The sequence below is a fragment of the Ptychodera flava genome, chromosome 1, assembly GCF_041260155.1.
Source record: "Ptychodera flava strain L36383 chromosome 1, AS_Pfla_20210202, whole genome shotgun sequence".
Classification (NCBI taxonomy): domain Eukaryota; kingdom Metazoa; phylum Hemichordata; class Enteropneusta; family Ptychoderidae; genus Ptychodera; species Ptychodera flava.
In genome coordinates this window covers 10,134,197-10,154,201 of record NC_091928.1, presented here as the reverse complement: position 1 = coordinate 10,154,201, position 20,005 = coordinate 10,134,197, and the positions used below count along the sequence as shown (strand labels likewise).

General features: G+C 36.5%; 1 protein-coding gene across 5 annotated transcripts in view; it reads right to left on the bottom strand.

Moving 5' to 3' along the window:
• LOC139129715 (liprin-alpha-1-like) overlaps positions 1-20,005 on the bottom strand; it is a 201,992-nt gene that overhangs the window by 14,212 nt on the left and 167,775 nt on the right. For 3 of the 5 annotated variants that reach the window (XM_070695396.1, XM_070695410.1, XM_070695418.1), the window contains exons 5-16: positions 14,132-14,263; positions 12,527-12,748; positions 11,232-11,378; positions 10,367-10,501; positions 9,911-9,994; positions 9,472-9,603; positions 8,630-8,790; positions 7,794-8,049; positions 5,775-5,998; positions 4,587-4,935; positions 2,302-2,358; positions 685-821 (exon numbers count right to left, since the gene is read on the bottom strand). In XM_070695396.1, coding sequence (XP_070551497.1) covers positions 685-821; positions 2,302-2,358; positions 4,587-4,935; positions 5,775-5,998; positions 7,794-8,049; positions 8,630-8,790; positions 9,472-9,603; positions 9,911-9,994; positions 10,367-10,501; positions 11,232-11,378; positions 12,527-12,748; positions 14,132-14,263 — 2,036 coding nt within the window. The remainder of the gene's footprint in view (positions 1-684; positions 822-2,301; positions 2,359-4,586; positions 4,936-5,774; positions 5,999-7,793; positions 8,050-8,629; positions 8,791-9,471; positions 9,604-9,910; positions 9,995-10,366; positions 10,502-11,231; positions 11,379-12,526; positions 12,749-14,131; positions 14,264-20,005) is intronic. The other 2 variants (XM_070695426.1, XM_070695403.1) reach the window with 2 other exon arrangements.

Sequence of the window (20,005 nt, the reverse complement as noted above, 5' to 3'; positions counted from 1 at the left end):
GCAAAATGCTTGATATATGACAATATTTAGACATAAAAAAGATGCTGTAAATTTGTCAGGTATGTTAGGTATACATGTATGTAGAAAAATAAAATACACATGAAGTGTATACTTGGTTCGCAAAAGATCTGTGTTACACTAACTCTCGTTCTGCATAGTAATACATTATGTATATCAATGTATTGATATGTTCCATGTACAAAGATATACACTGCATGTACAACTAATGTGGTGTTCCTTACACGTCCATATGCATAAGTGTAGTGAACGTAGATGAATCATTTTGACGAGTGTTAAACCCTGCATAATCAGCCACTAACACAGTTTGGGTAACTGAGCATTAGATATGCATTTTTATATTTACTGCCATCATATCAACTAAATTTTGATGCTAATGTGCAGCATGCTTGGAAGGTTATATCTGATTGGTCAATTGTCACTATTCACAGCAACTTAGGGAGTCTATTTGTATTATTCAATTATAACGGTAAGGTTCAGCCAACCAATTGGATAGCAAGCTTCCACGATTCTGCACATGAGCCAAAATTTTGTTTAGTGGCAAAAGAACGCAGCAGTAGCCAATATCATCTGTCTTTTTATTCCTGAGCTGGAAAATCAAGTCGAGGTTATAATAAGTATCTTGTATGTGGCCGAAAACAAAAATATCTTGCAATCTTTACCTACCTTTTTTGCTCGTCACTAGCACTGCTAGCAATCGACGTGGTGACTCTCTCTATTCTGGTAGATCGCAGCGATGGTGGGCTGGACTCGCAGCGTATCGATCGGTTCTCTTCACGGTTATCCTCACGTAGTGAGGGCGGCTGTAACGACACACAGTGAATTGATTTTTTTGGTCTCCAAAAGGAACTCAGGGAGAATGAAGAGTTAGTAATATTAGTAACTTAAAAAAAAGTGTCACCATTCCACCATATTTTACACTATGTCTCTATCAATAGGTTTCTGGAACAGCAGGTTTGTCCGATCTTCCAGAACAATATGCAAAAGTCTTGTACAATAATTACAATATTTTCACATATTTTGGTGCCCATTGCGGCAAACATCATTCAAAACTACCGTAAAAAATGTTTTTGTGATTTGGAAGCTTTTATCAATGTCATTTTAAAATATTTAACAGAAAGTTTGAAGTGCTCTCATCTTGGAGTCTGGGTGTAGTATTTGCATATGACCCTGGAGTCAAAGGTCGAAGATCAAATCTGCCATTAGCCACCTCCTGTACCCATACCTAGTACGAATTAGTCAGTCAGCTGCACGATGTCACTAAAAGTCACCGTTCACAAATATGTTAATGGTACCTACTTGATTTCTTTTTTTTTTGTGGTTAGCATGCTGTCTCAGATAAAACAAAATTAGAACTCAGATAGAATGGAAAAAACCACCATTTAGAAATCACCACATTGAACCATCACCACAATGATAGCACTATGCAAGTCAGTAAAACTTGTGAAAATCACCTTTTCCTTCACGCTGTGAGATCGTTTGCTGACAACAAAACATTCTCCACCTGAGCGGTTTGTCATTGACTTACATTTTGATATTGTCACTAAATGTGTTTTGATTTGCATTCAAGATGGCTGCCTCATTTCAGAGGATGCCTAATCATATTTGCCCCATGGTGGAGAATTGTTGACAGCAAAAGAAATAAATATATGAATTGTAGCTTGAACTGATATGTGTTGATATGAAACTTGATGTAAGCTACAACCTTTGACCTCTTTCCTGAGTTGAACTTTGACCTACATGGCTGATTCTGAGATGGTTGAAAATGTTTCAACTTTTTTCACACTAAAGCTCTCTTTATAATGTGCCATGTCTATGTCTGGCAGTCAAGAATATAAAATATATTTTGTTAACTCTTCCTAATCCCTAGAATCTTTGAAAATTGGAATAACCCACCATACAGAACCAATACTAACACTATGGATCATTCCAAGATTCCAGACACGTAGGGTTAAGCAGGTTAGCAGAAAGATGTGCAACAAATATAAAACAGTGCAACTGACATCAAATGACACGAGTACCATGAGTTGTGAAAAAAGAAGACAAAAAATCCCCCGATGAGAGTTGGTAACCCAACACACCAAGGAAAAAGCAAAAGGTATTTTCACAAGTTTTTGAAATAAAGAACCCCAGACACAAAAGGAGAGAAGTGTTATTATACCAGTATAGAGAAAGTATAGACAGCGATACATGTAAGATGTATATATGTAAAATATATATATAGATATATATAGATATATGCATAATTATAGACGTTATAGTGATAGGATATTTGGGCTATACCTGGAAACCGTGAAGTTGGTTATCAGAGCGGGACAAATATCGGTCAATAAAATCCAACTATTGGGGAAAGCAATAAGAAGAAATAAGAATATATATAACTGCTTTAGCCAGATCTGTCTACCAAACATTTTTTTATTTCTTTGTTTTTTTTTGCTTTGTCTTTTTTTTTGATGGTTGTAATTTTCTTTTCATGCAATGAGGAATGGAAGCCGGATGCGATGAACTTTTGTTGCTTCCGTTTTTTTAATGAGAAAAAAATGATTGCATTCCAGATATTTCCATGCTGGGAATGGGTTGGGAGACTCCGGATGCAGGGGTATTTTTGGTCAAGAATTGTATGTTTTGAAGAAACACCAAAATCATTGTTTGTTTACAACATTATAGCATTTTCCTAGGCAAGTCATCCCCTCTTTTTCAATAATAGAATAACCTAACAATGTGGTTATTCCATCATTTATGAATTGAGGGGGGACTGAAAAAATTCCTGAATTTACCAATGTTTGAGCAAGTATTTTTCTGTACATGGTTGGTCAAATTTTACTGTTGCCAATGATTGGGGAGGGAGGGCATTAAAAAAAAATGTTAGCATTCATGAATATGCATGAGATGACATGAATATGTAAATTTTGATGCAAATGATTTGCATATGACAAAGAGCAGGTTGAATCAGCCTGGAGTTGATAGTTTGGATGGGAACAAGGTACTCCGAATGTGAAAATGGTCAATGGAAAACTGATGAACATAGGATACTGTGACGGTGCTATTGTAAAGCTACAACTACAAATGGCAAAAATAATAATTTAAAATGATTTTTAAAAAAAATCAAAACAAAAAACATTGACAGGCATTACATTTGTGATCGTGTGAAGCATGCAGACTAATTCTGACCAGATATAGGTGACACTCTAAAATTGCAGTGTGTGTAAGTGCATGTGGACGGCAAATGCATAGATAGCTGCAAAAATATTGAACCTAATATTCATGCACAGTGCAGCCTGCCTTAATTAATACAACCTTCCACCTAATAAATGGTCTCTCTTTCAGTACAAACTCTGTAGAATTGTCAAGATTTCTGAAGTACGGTCAATCCAATGAATGCTGTACTTTTTCCCACCAAAATTTGAGTGCTACATTTTACCAATTTGTATGATTTTTTTTTGCAATGTTTTTGATAATTTTGGACGAAATGGACATCACATTTCATTGCCTACAGTTTTTTATCAAAATTTTGGCAAAAATCTGAAACAAAGTGACAGGGTTACGTTTTATACAGGCGACAAAAATTGACTTTGGTGCTCAAAGGGTTAATTAATGCTTTAAAACTGCTTGATAGAATTTGAATTTTATGCTTGTAAAAAGAATTTAAAATTTGTTTTTGGTATTGATATCTGTTCCTATCATTTTTTTATATTTTCACAGTAGATAAAATTGATTTTTACAAATAAGGATTAATTTTGTAAACTTTACGTTAGCACTGAAGTGACATCAATTGAAATTCTTTAAGAAACTGAGAAACAACTTTTCTGAATTCATTTTTTGTCCAGTGCAATAAAATTGGCATCTCAGAAGAGATGATAAGTGTAGAAGAGCTTTACTGTGCTGTGGCTGCAAAAATTCCGCAGTGTGAAGATTCAAAATAAAACGTGTGAAAACTCAAAGTGAAGCAGTTGCCGTATCTGACGGAGGTATGAATTTTTATGTGAAAATGCTGCAGCGGTGACCGAGCAGTCGCTGTGATAGACAGCAGCGAGTAGTACATATGCAGAAGTTGTCTAATAAGTGTACAACGAGCATTCAAACAAGTGTCGATAACAAATACTAAAAGTTTACTGCATTCAAAAAAGCACTTAATTTTTGTGAAAAATACAAGAGGCTTTTAAAAGCAAAATTATGCCAAGAAAGTTGCTTTAGAACTTAAAAACAGTAATGAATATCTGCATAAACTTACATTCAATCAATATTTTACATAAGCAAAAATATAAAACAGTGATTATGTAATTAGTGCACATCTTGATAATAATACAGGGTTTTGGGTTGATTGATGGTTTATAGAATATACACTGATATCGTAAGCATGGAGGGGGCTGGCTTTTTTATGTTAGTTTATAAATATGTTAGTGGAAAAAAATGTCAGGAAAACCAAAGGCTGAGAAAAAAATACGGAAAGATTGATTGTTAGGCATTCCAAGGGTTTTTGTAAGTAAGGATAGGAATAGCATTCCAGCAGGCAGGTCAGGATGACTTGAGGATTGGTTAGTGATGCATGGGGCAAAGCAACAGCGTACCTGGTTTGAAGTCACAGCCGAATGACTGTAATAGTTTGGTAAAGATCCAGTGGCAATATGCGGTTGACTTTGACTATGGTGTGCTAGCCCACCGACTCTGTCACTACGAGTAAGTTTGGGAGTAGAGCGGCCACTCACTGGTGGGGAGGGTTTGTCGTGGTCTAGCGAGCCGGCGATGCTGCCCGGAAGCGACCGGGCCATGGACAGGTCCCCCGACCACGTGTTGCCGGGGCGTCTTCGTGTTGATCCGAAGAGACCAACGTTGTCCAGGCTCCCACTGGCACTTCCCACACAGCTTTCAATTTCTTCCTCTCGTCTCTCTGTTGTTTCTTTTTCTTCTTGTATAAGCCTGCCAGATTTTATGAAAAATAATCAAAAATAGTAAACGAGGAGCTTGAACAAGACAAATAAAAAAAATAAAATTATTACGACTGCACTACCCATCGGGGTAACTCTGTAAGTTTAGAATAACAGCTGGTACTACCCTTTTCATTCAAATGAGACGAAAGTATTCATGAGAACAGCAGTGAAATCAACATTGGTCTGGGTGAAAGGTCACAATTGGTTACACTGAGTAAGTCCTAGGATCATAAAATGTGACACAATGTATATCAAGTGTAACAACATAAATATTACACAGTGAGAGCATAATCTTTTGTGAGCCCTGGGAATTATTCAAAGAGCATGTAACAAATTACTTGAAGTGTAACATATTAATTAAAGTGTAACTATATGTAGGCTTTTCTTTTACAGTCTACTTAAAAAAACATAAACCAACATTGATTTCATTCTTTTCCCATCACCACTTGGCATTATTTGGATAAAAGGATCATAATCGAGTGGTATACCACCCATGGTTCATTAGTTGAGGTCATAGTTCATTGCTGTTATATCATGATATTAAATTGAAATTCTGGCGTAAAACGTCAAAGAGGGAATTTTTCTTGTGCCTGTTCAAACCCTGCTATATTGCCAATGTAACACACATAAATTTACGTATTGACCAATCAAATCGCAGTATTGCGCCACCAATATACTGGAGTGATATAATTTAGCATAATATCGTCAGAGGGGGGAAATTGCACACGGATGGCACATGGCCCAAAATTTCTCTAGACATATAGGTGTAGGCCGCCATACCTAGATATATTGTATCAAGAGTGCCATGCATAAACTGACAGAACTCACCTAATTTCATTATTGATAGCATCCAATTGTTCCTGTAACATTATTGCTAGTGTTTGTGCATCAGTTTGACCAGTCGGTGAAAGCATGTCGACAGCACCGAATACTGAATCAGTTTCATCTTCTGACTGCAATGGAGTACTATCCGTCTCAAAGGCATGCGCTACGTTGGCTAAAACGCTGGCTTGTTCCGCTTTCTCCCACTCTTTTTCATTTAGAGTAAGCACCTGTTGGGGATCAAAGGTCAAACTTATGTCAGAGGTCAAAGTGACATTCTCATGTACAGATGGAGTGTTGATATTTGGGCTCTGAAATGAACGTCAAATTTTTTCATGGGTCAAAAGCCAGGAAGAATACAAGAGCTAAGAAAAGATTTTTGACAGATAAAAAGAGAACCATACTGTCACCATTACTGATTTAAGACGCCAATAGTTGATGTAGTGCTGTATAGTCAAAATACTGCAACACTGTTTGGCACCATCTCTAATTCTCACTTATTTACTGTGAGTGATAATGTTCCTTTAAAATCACACCCGCTTTCCCCTCCCCTGAATGAAAGTTCATAAGTGTAAGCTGGTGAAGTCAAATATGAAACGAAATGCAACAGTTTAGACATGGGTCTTGAATACTACTCAAGGTGTAACCACACGACATCGTCAACTTGACGAAAAAATGGATGGAATTGAGTGATATGCAAAAATATAGGTGTAACAAAGCATCGTTGATGACACAGTCCCCACTTGTTAATGGGTACTTTGATTACAGGTCCTCAGAGAGGATAGAGTCCTCTTCATTAGGTCTGTGATAAAAATACTGTGATAAAAATACTTTTGAATAAATTCGCTTGATACATGTCTGAGTTCAGGACATGAAAAAATCATAACAAAATGGCCGCACAGCAGCTCTATTGAATCGTATTACAAAACAAATTAACGTGCACATGTATGACCAATCGTATCACAAAACAAATTAACGTGCATATGTATGACATTGGTCAATCTCCTTTACCAACTTTGAATAAAATCGCTTGATACATGTCTGAGTTATGGTTCTGGACATGAAAAAACGCAATAAAATGGCCACACGGCGGCCATATTGGATCGTATTACAAAACAAATCAATGTGCATGTGTATGACATAGGTCAATGTCCTTGTACCAAGTTTGAATAAAATCGGTTGAGATATGCCTGAGTTATGGCTCTGTACATGAAAAAATCGTAACAAAATGGCCGCAGTGCGGCCATATTGGATCGTATCACAAAACAAATTGATGTGCATAGCTATGACATTGGTCAATGTCCTTGTACCAACTTTGAATAAATTCTGTTGAAACATGCCTGAGTAATGGCTCTGTACATGAAAAAATCATAATAAAATGGCCGCCTGGCGGCCATATTGGATCGTATCGCAAAACAAATTGACGTGCATATGTATGACATAGGTCAATGTCCTTGTACCAACTTTGAATAAAATCGATTGAGACATGCCTGAGTTATGGCTCTGTACATGAAAAAATCGTAACAAAATGGCCGCACGGCGGCCATATTGGATCGTATCACCAAAAAAATTGAAGTGCATATCTATGACATTGGTCAATGTCCTTGTATCAACTTTGAATAAAATCAGTTGAAACATGCCTGAGTTGTTGCTCTGTACATGAAAAAATCGTAATAAAATGGCCGCCTGGCAGCCATATTGGATCGTATCACGAAACAAATCGATGTGCATCTGTATGACATATGAAGTAATCCTTGTACCAAGTTTGAATGAAATCGCTCCAGGCATCTCTGAGATATCTGCGTGAACGGACGGACGCACGCACGGACGCACGCACGCACGCACGCACGGACATGACCAAACCTATAAGTCCCCCCGGACGGTGTCCGTGGGGACTAACAAAGCAACATTGAAATGCACAAGCATTCAACAGTCTTTACAGGCGACACGAAACATTTCTGCATGTGAAAATACTCGCTTGAAATCGACTAAGTGCTGAAATCGACACGAAATCTGATTACTCACCTTGCTAGGGTCTTCCTTCAGCGCATGTAGCCTTCCCTTCTGCGTGCGTTTCACTATAACACTGCTGCTAGCCGTATTACTATCACTACTAGTATTGATATTGGTTGAGCTATTGCTATCTACAGACGTCTTACTACGTTCCTGGCTACTACTACTAGTACTACTACTGCTACTAGTGGTTATGGTGACGTTTGCATCCACAGGGTAGGGTGGTTTCTGTTTGGTCTCCCTATTGCTGTCTAAATTTTGTGAATTCCTGGGTAATAGTAAAAGAATGGAAGTTTGATAACATTGTTAAAATGATAATTTATACATTTTGCTTAGCAGCAAGTCAGAGTATATTTGCATCTTTTAAACCATCAACTTCTTTTTGTATACATGCCTTCAATAAAAGAAAAGTCTGAAAATCACAAATACAATTGCATTTACACTTTTTTATGACATATTTGTTATCTGCGAAAAAAACAAGCATACGTTAGATAAATGGAAATGTCATCACAGGGAAAATGTCACTTCCTCACAAAATTACGTTTTGAAAGTTGGTTATTTAGGATAGCTGAGTCATTCAGTGGTAAAACACACCTTGTGTGAATAACTTTTTCAATGAATAACGTTGCAATCATTGATGAAGAAGACAGCACTAGGAAGCCCAGTTTGCAATGAGGGCTACATTTCCAACTCAGTGACTAATAAACTAATAGCTGACAAAATAGATTTAAACCACTTGATATTAATCCTTCTGACAATACATGTCAGTGCCCTATATTTCTGATTGTTTTTGCAACAAACTCTGTAACAATAATTCTTCTGATCAGCATCATTGCTGGATAACTCACCTATTGGACCTGGTTCCTTCTTTCTGTTCCTGTTCCACTCTCTCCTTGAAGGATTCAAATTGCGCTTTGAGTTTGGTGAATTCCGTCATTAACTTCCTGTGCTCTGTCTGCGTGTCGTCCAGATTTTTCTTTGTCTTATCTAATTCCTGAGTTAAAGTGTTCTGCAGGCAAATAAAGATGTATGCATCAATAAGTGAACATAAGGTGTTCTTAGTGACCTTTCTACAGAGCAAGTTTCAAGTCAGATGGTTCATTTCACCTGTCATGTGACTCATCTGCTGCAAGAACACTACACAACAGCTGTAGTAACAGTTACAAAACAAGTAACGTCAGACCACTGTGGCAAGACTTAAGAATACTTGGCCTATGTAAAGCCGTAGTGCAATTCAACGTTATCTCAGGGAGTATGTATGTACTTATTCACCATAACAGCCTCCCTAAGGCAAGCACTGATTTTTACCTCTTGCTACACTGTACCTTGTTAGTCCACACAATGTGCCCCCTCCTGCCTTGATTTTGAGGTTACTGTGGGCCTGGCCCAGCCAGCTGATTTCACTACATGTTTGGCTTCAAGCTGTGTGAGGGTCTATTTTCAGACGCTGATAAGCCATTATCAAGATTTAAATATATTTTTTATTACCGTATCACCAGTCTGAGATCTCATCCACTTTATAGAATTTCTCTTTGAGTCAAGACAATTTTATAGGCTGCACAGTGTAGTATATGGTTGACTGCAAACTGTAGTGTACAGTCGGCTGAAGGAAATTTATAAATTGACTCAGAGTTTACTAATCTTAGGTTACAGGAAATGCTGGTTATTACAATGCAAAAACTATACTTACTTTGTCTTCTAATGCTGCCATTCTTTCTTTGAGATGAAGTTGTAATCGTTCATTTGATTCCGATAATAATTTATCTACAGTACTTGATAACCTTTTATTGTGTTCTTCGTTCATTTTTTCCCTCTCCCGCGCCTGGCAAAAAACAAAATTTTATTATAAGTACAACAAATCCACAGCTTGAACAAATACCTGTCTGTTCCTTGCGGTAAGTCAAGATTGGTTGTTCACTTGAAAAACTTTTCTGCAGTGGAACTGTTATACTGCCCTCTATTGCCATCTTGCGTTCCTTAGGTCTGTACATGTTCGTAACAAAACAGCATGGAGCATGTCCAATGGCTGGTATTGTCAGAGACATATTTTCAGAAAAATCTTCCCATAGATATGCCCTCTATGGTTCACCTTAGATATACTTTTGTTTTCATCAAGAAAGTACACTCACCCTTTCAAGTTCTTGTTTACATTCTTCTAATTCACTCCTAAGTTGATTAAGTTTTTCTTCGGCATTCCCTTGCCGCTCTTCCGCCTAATAAACAGAACACATGGAAAAATTATTCCTCATGAACCGGAAGAGGTCTTTTATTTCAGAATAATGTCATTTTCCACCAGACTTTTAAGTTGTATATTTTACATATTCCAGATGTACATTTCCCTACACAGTATATATCGTGCATTTTACATTATGATTCTTGCATTTCAAAAATTTCAGAGACTATTGACAGAGACTCTGGTTTTCCTAAACAGGGCATATTTATTTCCTTGTAACACATTCAACATAAAAAAAATACTCTTCATACTTTGGTTTTGTTTGACAATGATTCAAAGCTATTACTGTGAGAAAAAACAAACCAGATGTTTAGTAGAATGGACAATATCATTTCTCAACAAGACAACTTACTTGCGAGAGAGCTGCCATTCTCTGTTCTAACTCCGCTTCCATCCCCGGTAACTGTTCAGCTTTTCGGACTAACTGTTGCAGTTTCTGCTCTGATAATTCTAATTTTTCTTGTAGATTCCGACATCTTTCCTCTGCCTGTTAGATATCATCCAAATAAATAGAAAAATCTGGATGTAGATTTTCGAATGACAACAGAAGCCTGTTTGTACAGTCAAGCAAAATCCTCTGTTTAACAGTTTAGCAGTTCGTTAAGACTATCACTGAATTCTCAAACCTGTATCAATATCAGAGACACTACACCATTGCAAAAATGATACAATATTTGCTGTATTGATGACATTTTAAATTTTGAACACTGAAAGTATATAATCAATCTCAAATGCAACACTAGAAATATTTTCCGGGGAAGCATATCAAAATCATTGCGTAATTTCAAAATTACACCGAAACGCATCCAAATTTTTGAGGAATCGTTTGAATGGCTACTGAGACACTGTAAGATTGATTTCATACCACACACACTAACAAGACACTGGTAAGTATTATAACATGCTAGAAACTTTCAAAGTATCAGTCTCAAAGTTCATAAACAAGTATCTTAAATTGATTGGAAAACCTGTTAGATACTAAGAAAGTGTGGACTGTTTAAGTTGGCATACATTTGAATCATGCCCCCTAGGTTTTCCAATATTTAGTGCTTTACCTGTCTGATAGAGCCTTCTTTATTTGATAATTCAGTTTCAAGTTTATTGTTAAGTTCATGAACTGAGGGTGACTTTAATAGAATCCTAAGAAAGCATAGACTGCTTAAGTTGGCATATATTTGAATCATGCCCCCTTAGGTTTTCCAATATTTAGCACTTACCTGTCTGATGGCGCCTTCTTTATTGGATAATTCAGTTTCTAGTTTATCGTTGAGTTCATGGACTGAGGTTGACTCTCTCTGTGAGCTTAGATATCGTTTTTCTAGAGTAGCTATCCTCTCCTCCATGTCTTCCTTCTGAGCCATTGACTGTTGATGGAAAAAAAATTGTATGATGGAAATTTAAAAGCCATGATGCATTAGTATCTTGAGAAGATGGCAACTGCTCTTGAAAGAATGTTGTCTTCAGAATCTCACTTTCAGCAGAGACGTATCATTCTGTACAACAGCATTGATACAGCTCCCATCTACCTACACAATCCATTCCTGTTTCTGAAGGTGGTGTGGACACAAATAAGTTTCCCATTCTCTTTGCAAAAGGCTGCCCTCAAAGTTGACCTTTCAAATGAGTACCATTCCTTGGTTACTTCGCACTTCACTTTCTTCCCGGCTTTCGTCACTCCCTTCTCACGATGTTTTGTGTAATTCTCTAATAAATACACATGCGCAGTTCCAAACGTGCTCACATCTACCTTTCCCGTCACACTGGCATCAGCTGTCAGTGCACTTTCTTTCCACATCTGTGTGTATGTGTGCGGCAATAAATCACAATTTCCTCTTTGAATCCCTGTAGTATATTCATACTCTCAGTATTCAACTCCCACAACAAACCCCGTTTCATGTCCAAATGCTCAAAGCTTCTGTTCATACATTAAATTCAAGAAACTTACACGTTTTAATTCAAGTCTAGACAGCTATGCATACTGAAAAATATACTTAAATATTCGAAACAGTTGGAATCCGTGTTTCTGGACATAAAAGCTAGACAGTACATTGCATGTCAAATATACAAAAGAACTGGCAAACAGACTGGAAGAATTTCATATAAGGGCAAGCCGACCATTTTGTGCAAGTTCAAGAGTTTTACCGGTTTCATATTTTTCAAGGAAATTTGCATATTTTTGAGACTTGCATTTTTATTGAAACATACTCCAATCTGCAATCCATGATTAATCTTCAAACCATATATCATTGTTGATACATGCATTGGTTCTCATGTTTCTGAGATGGATGGACATACATACATACAAACACACATACACATATATACATGTGTGCATAGAGACATATACACAAATATATACATGTGTACAGACATACAGATGATGGACAACGACAGATCAAATAAGCTCCCACTGGGAAACACACATATGCCACATGGGAGCTAAAAACAATTACAGCCACAGCCCCTCTCTACACATTTTAGACATCTCAACAACTCAAGACATTTGTCTTACTTCTCTAAGATCTCTTTGGTACTTAGCAGCGGCTTCTTGGGCCTTGGAAGTGTCTTTCTGAGACCCAATTAAGTTATCTTCCAACTCCACAACTCTGGCAGCCAGCTGTTCAAGTCTTTCCTTGGCTTGATTGTAATCATGGTTCTGTTTCTCTAATGTCTCCTGCAGTTCTATAACCCTGTTGACGTCGTCATCAGGGTCTATTGAACCATTTGAATACCTCTGTTGAGTAGAGGAAAAACAAAACAATGAATTAAGGTAATAATGCGATTTGAAACTGTTTGACGCAATATTTGTATTGACTGTTGGTTTAAACTGTTACTATGTAAGAACACAGCGTGCCTGTATACACATAGTAAGATGTGGAAATATTGTATGCGTAAAGATACATAAACCAAAATAGATAAATGGCACAGCTGAAAAGCACTGGGCCCAAGCTCACCAATGAAAACAATAAGGTGTTTAAGGGGGCAGCTAATGGCTTTGCATAGCAAGTAGCCCCCCTAGGATCATGCTGATTTATAAATTTGCTGTTTGGGCCCAGTATACTTAAGTCTAGCCAGATGAAATAGAATAATATTTCCATATGCTACAAATGTGAATCAAGCTGGATACACACGAGTGTAGCATAATATTCATAATGATAGATAGACAGATGGCAGGCAGGCATGTATTAACTCTGTACAAACGCCCCTGGGAGTGTTGTCATCGTAATAGTGACCTGGTCATCCAAAATGAACTTCATTACAACAAGGTAGCCTCATGTGAGCGCTGAAAAAATATATTTCGCATATTGTAACATACTGTGCTGCCATATAGGGACTTTCAATGATCAGACTCAGTCAATGCAGTTTATAAAATGAGATGATTACTACACAGTTATAAACGGTGATGAATCTCTCCACAAGAACTTCTGAGTCAGTTTAATTTGCTGATATTACTGTCTGTCAGAGACAGCTCTAGCAGACATATTTCACACACGACTGACTTTCTATGTCTGTTTGTTCCCATGTATCAACTTTGGAAACTGGATACCTTCAACCAACTATAAAACTATAGCCAGCTGATTACTGAATATGTTATTTGCATATACAACTCTGATCACAATCACCATGACAACAAGCAGAGTATAAGTGTGGTGTGTGTGTGTATGTATACGTATGTACACACACACAATTTTGACTACAATCATGATCAGAAGCAGGCTCTCTCCCCCAGATACACATGTGTGTGTGTGTGTATGTGTGTGTGTGTATATACATACATATATATATATATATATTTATATATTTATATATATATATATATATATATATATATATATATATTATATGTATATACATACATATATATATATATATATTTATATATTTATATGTATGAAGCTCTCATAAGTACTCTATATCTCAAATTTCTAATAAATATCAATGGTTTTATTGGAGTTTTTTTTGCTGTGTGAGTGAATACAGCAAGGATTACCAGTATGTGATGTGGCAAAGGAACTGAAAACAAACCCTGCATTGTAACCATTCAATGGCCGATTCAAGGAAGAGAGCAGTGAACGGAATATTGCTAGACACCCTAGTGTCCCATAAAGTGACTTACCTTTGAATGTAATTGTTGACTGCTAATAACGTCCTCATTGCTACTTTGACTGGCTGTTTCCGACGAACTCCGTAGAGGTCCATCTTCCCCGATTATAACCCGCGACTTTATTTGCTCCCGTAGCACTTGATTCTGCAAGAACAAAATAAGACAAAGGGAAATGTTCTTAATGTCCTGAAAGTCTTTTGGTAATTAACAGAAAATAAAACGAAATACAAGACTGGATTTTTCTGATGTAGAAAATTTTCATATTTAATGAAGATGATGTGTCCCGTTGCCTCTGTAGTAAAAATTTATCATCCAAGAATTTATGACACAGTCACTGTGTCTCAAGTGACACACCCACATTCCTCCCCAGACAGTGCATGAAACCCATGTTGTTACCATTGATGGATCAGTTCATTCCACGAGTAAGAGGGGTGGCAGGGGTCTGGACAAGGCTCTGGTTAATGGCCGCTAATTCCCCGGCATAAAAAATAAAGATAGTTACGCCATTCAGGCATTCAAAGTAGACTGAGTTACGACTTAACGTCACATGACTTTAAACCTCACCCCTCAATGGATGACGTAAATGCGAAGATTCCGGTCAGCGACGTGTGATTCAGGGAGACCCTGATGGGAATGCTAAAGAGATGAACACGAGGAAGACACAAGGCATGTAAATGATAGGGACAATTTGAAGGAAATGTGTTCTGGATATAAAATGTCCACACTGAGTGCATGAAGCAGTGTGTTTGTGGGTTGCTAAAGCTAATAATTCAGCTATCTCTGATAGTTTCCTACATATTTCATCAATAACATAAATTTGACGAAGTCGTCCTCATATAATTCATTTTTGTAAAGATTAACACTTCTGAGATTATATTATAACTATCAGTGTCTATTAAAAGTAAAAGGGAGTTACATATAAAGGTAAACAAGTACAATATTGGACAACTCATTTGGAACAATCTATGCTTTATTATTTTTACATGTAAGGTTTATGCCAAATTATCTTAGGACAAAAGCAAGCATTTAACCAAGTTGAGTGGATCTTTGTATTTTCACACCACACTTCCTCTGAACATATGCTGCAGCTTGTGTGAACAGCATTGTTAATATACTGCCCTCTATAGTCCAGCTTTGAGTACAAAACAGTACAGAAGGAATGAAACAGTGTTGATTTTGTGGCGATCCAAACTAGAAAAAAGTACACTGGCTTGCCTATATCAATGATCACGTTCAATACACAGCTAAAATTTCTAATCATTAAACGCCTTAGTGAGATGGGACAAAAGATTTAACAAGCAACACGCTGAATGGCCAACTTGACATCAATAAAATTTCTGTTTGATAAGAATGGCACTTCATCAATGAACGGCAAAAGCAAATTTTTTCTATGAAATTCACGTTCAGGTAATTTTGTTTCTTAATATTCAGTGGAATTGATGGTTCAATATAGATCGTAGCTCAAGTTAATCGTTCTTCAAAAAAACTCGTTGAGCAGTAACTGAGATGTTCATAGCGATGAAAGTGATGCATATTCGGATATCAATCATTTTTTTGGTGCTTATTTCAGGATGAAATATGACGCATTAGCTGTTACCTGCCCAATACAATAAATGCATTTTGGAACTTCCGTCCCTTTGAAGGTATTTTTTTTTCAACACAGAACAGGAAGACAAAGCTGATTTTATTCTCGCCAACACCGATATAAACTTCCTGTGTGAAAAGAACAGTCACACTCATGTGTGATGTTTCCTACATTTTTTAGTACCTTTCTCATCAATTCTTTTCATTTCCGATAGATTTGAAAGTTTTCATCAGGAAAAAATCGTGAAATACATGCATTACAAAAATTGAGGTCAAGGAAACCTACTTCTGACGATATATTTTTCTTTTCTCAACATTGGAATCGAAAACGGAGGATATTATGGATTAATTAAAACTGAATGGAGATAATCAATGTGCTCTTTTTACACACAAACAACTCTGATCTCTACAGAGCCACTTGGAAATACGATCAAATCTATGCACACTATAACATTTTTAACTTAATAATTATAATGGCAGTGTATTAATTATTAAGTAACACATCATTTCAGGTATCTATCAGGTATCTTTTCCTTCCAGTAGCACTGTTAAGTAATTTTTGTTCTGAAATTGTGGGAGATTTTCAAATTTTCCATTCACTATTGGTACTTTCAAATCGAGTATACTTGTAAATTAGTTCGAGTACTTCCATGGAATTTTCGGAATAATGAAGTGCGATAAAATAGAATACACATAAAATAACACGGATATTCCCTATCCCCTCTACATGCACCGGATATTACCAGACAGCCGAGGAAACCAACCAGGCATGGAATAGCGGGGAAACTAGCACGGATGAACTGTATCCCTGGAACTAATAATATCAAGTCATTTTTGTTGTACATAGCCATTTATTGAGATCACAGTGACACAACATGTACGGTTACTATGGTCTGCTGATTCTGATATGCACCATGTGACACTGCTAGGGATGGACCATTAAATTTCAGGGGGGACATCTAACGCTCAATGTCCTAAATAATTGTATTCATTTGTGAAATGTGTATTATTGAGTGTGCAAATTAGTGAGTCATTATCAATGGATAATATTAAGTGAAATTGAGCTTTATGAAGGGGTTAAAAGGGGGGTAGGGGTGGGTGTCACCTTGGTAAGAGAAGTTTTTTGTGGTTTTCCACGATTAGACACAATTTTCATTCAGTTCATGTATAATTCCCTGATTTGTGTTCTCATATTAAACTCACAAAATTTTTTTTTACAAAAGAAGCACATCAGAATTTTGCAAAAAAGTTTTCATGTTAACAAACTGTTTTGAGATTTTCTGATCAATGCCCTCTAAATATGCAATGGTCCCTCCCTTACTTGCTTGTCAATGCATTCGAAGATGGTGATTCAAAAATCGCATTCTAAAACGCCGCTACCGCTGTTCAGCCTCCCTAGGGATGTTGACTTTCTTTGGGGGGGGGGGGGGAGGGAGTAACAAATACGAAGCAGATACCGTTTACAAGATTTAGAAGATTTCAAGATGGAAGATTTGGCTCCCAGCTACAGTTTTGCAATCATTATCTACATTTCAACAATGCCAACCAGAATTTCGGCAGGCGCTGTTCACAATGAAAGCTACCTATGCGGGCACATATTTCAACAGAAACTGTTTAAAAACGTGCTCTCCCTTGGCCAGGTTCTTTACAACATAATAGGGGCTGTTACCATGGAAACAGGTTTTTCTACCGGCATACCAATCATATGAATAGCTATGATTAATATTTTGTTACGTTTCAAGTCTTGGGGAAAGTTACAATATACACACACATGTATCAGGTAAAGTGTTTTGTGAGCTAGCAGACACGCAACCTGATAGTCAACTGAATGTCTCTAGCTATCGTGCGCACACAGATCTGCCTCTTTTCATCAATCGTCTTTAGTCTGGAACTGAGGAAAAAAACTATGGTGGAGGCAATTATATAATTCACTTTATTACAGCTGCCAAAGTCTATCAGATTATGGAACTACTTGAAGTGTAGTGGAGATTTAAGGTGGTTGGAAAGGCTATTTTGCACCAATTCTTTTCTCAGCGTTAATGTCAAGTTTCAAGTGTTAGAATCAAGATATTCAGTTCAAATTTTCAGGATAACTCCCTTAGTTAATAGCTTCTCCAAAGAATATAAAAATTGTATATTTGCAGCCATGATTTGAAATATGACACCAGTAAATATTAAAATTTAATTTTTCATATTTTTTTACATATTTGAATTTAATAATAATTGGATAGTATTAATATTACCAAATTAGTTATAAATATGTTGACACTATTTATTGTAAGATTTGTACGGCAGGATTTGTAAATAAAATTTGTTTTATGATTTTACATGGGTTTATATATCAAAAATTATTAAAAATTCTTTCAAATTTCAAAATGTGATTTTTCAAAAAGTACTTCAAATACAGGAAAATTGTGCCGTACAAATCTATCTGTAACCTTGTAATAGGCTGTAAAAATTCCATGTCCATATCTCATTTCAAAGTTGGATTAAATTGGTATACAATTATGTAGGAAAACTGTTATTCTGTCAAAAATGTTGGAAACAAGCCATATTTGCACCCCTCTTTTGAAGTCATAGAGCAGTTTTTTTGGTCAATCTCACTTTTGACACCTCTTTGACACTCAAGAATCTAAAAATGCATTTACAATAGCAGTCACTCACTCTGAATGCCAGCACCACCTTGTCAAACTTTCCTGAAAAACAGCAAATAATGACTTTCCCTTTTCAAACATTTTATTAACAGCTAGGGGACCTCTACCATAATTTATACACTAAGGACTCCCCAACTTCTTCTTATTTGGTCAGTTTTCAGAAGTTTCAACAGGCTATAACTCTGCAATGCCTTTGTGCCCAAATGTCTAGTTTTTTTTATTCCACAGAGAATGTTGACTACTTTTATATTTTAATAGTTTTGTTGAAATTTATAACTGACGCTCTAGCCTTTCCAACCACCTTAAACAACACAGTGAGCTTGCGTTCTGAGGCATGCCTTGCTCTGTCAACGAAATACTTGCAAAAATTGCAAGAGTATAATTTTTATCAAAAGATTTGGGGAAAAGTTCTGCTAGAAATTATATCATGAAAAAGCTGGTTGAACACAGCGGTGCCATGAATTTCTGTTAAAAATGTTATCACACTGTTTCTTCATTTTTTTGTATAAAAATACTTGAACTTGTTTCCAGTTGGTCACTGCTTTCAGTGACCTTCTGCTATTTGACCTATGAACTTTGATTCAGTCACTGACCTTGCCATTTCCAATATGTATGTCGCTTCAAGATACTACTTACACTGAATAATCGTATAATCAAAATATTCTTCAAACAATTGGAAATATCTAAGGAGACGACAAATTTGGTACCTATCTCAATTCTGTAAACAGGTAAGATTTTGTTCATCTTGATAGAGGTGGGAAGCAATGACTTGATAACAACAAATACAAAATGTCCAATGTCCAATGTCGATATGATGACTTCTCTAACATTTTACAATTTCATTAAATGTGCTCAATTTATAATATTTTATATATATATATATATATATATATATATATATATATATATATATATATATATATATATATATATATATATATAAGTGATTATCTTGAAATTTTCAATGCTTGTGTGTGAAAAATTTAAATACAACCAGATACAGTTGTAAACAGAGCTCTAAAAGACGACTGTTGGTTGTATTCTTCACATTTATGCAGTAAATACCTCATTTATTGCCCTATTTGCATAATATTGGCCATTGGAGACATTAATTCGTGAGATTTTCAAGGGCATTTGAGGCAGAAGGAGAGAGTATCTGCATAAAACACTTGTTTTATATCCATAGTTTATGGCTGGAATATTGCAACCAGCATCAGCTTCTCTTTTCCTGATTCAAACTTGGAGCGAAATTTTACCCCTGCCTACGTTTTGATTTGTTCTGAACCTTTGTAAATCGTAACTGACATCACGACTGTCTGGTGGATAACAACATCGCCCCCAAACCATCTTTTTGTGTGTGAAAAACTACCTGAGTGGCACAATGGTGCCGAGATCTGAAGAACGCGAGACGCTATCGGCGCTACACCCATAAAACCAAACGGTAAATATTTTACTTTCCGCATGAAACTGCCTCCGATTTTGACAGCGTATCAGCTTTACTGCACTGCAAATAACTAAGACATAATCGTTAATTGTTAACAAACATGGCCGTTTAGAAGTAAAATTCCTCTTTTTCTCAAACGTTATCAACGCAAATTGCTTTCTCGCGACGTCTAACCGAGGATATGACGACTCTGAACAGATGAAC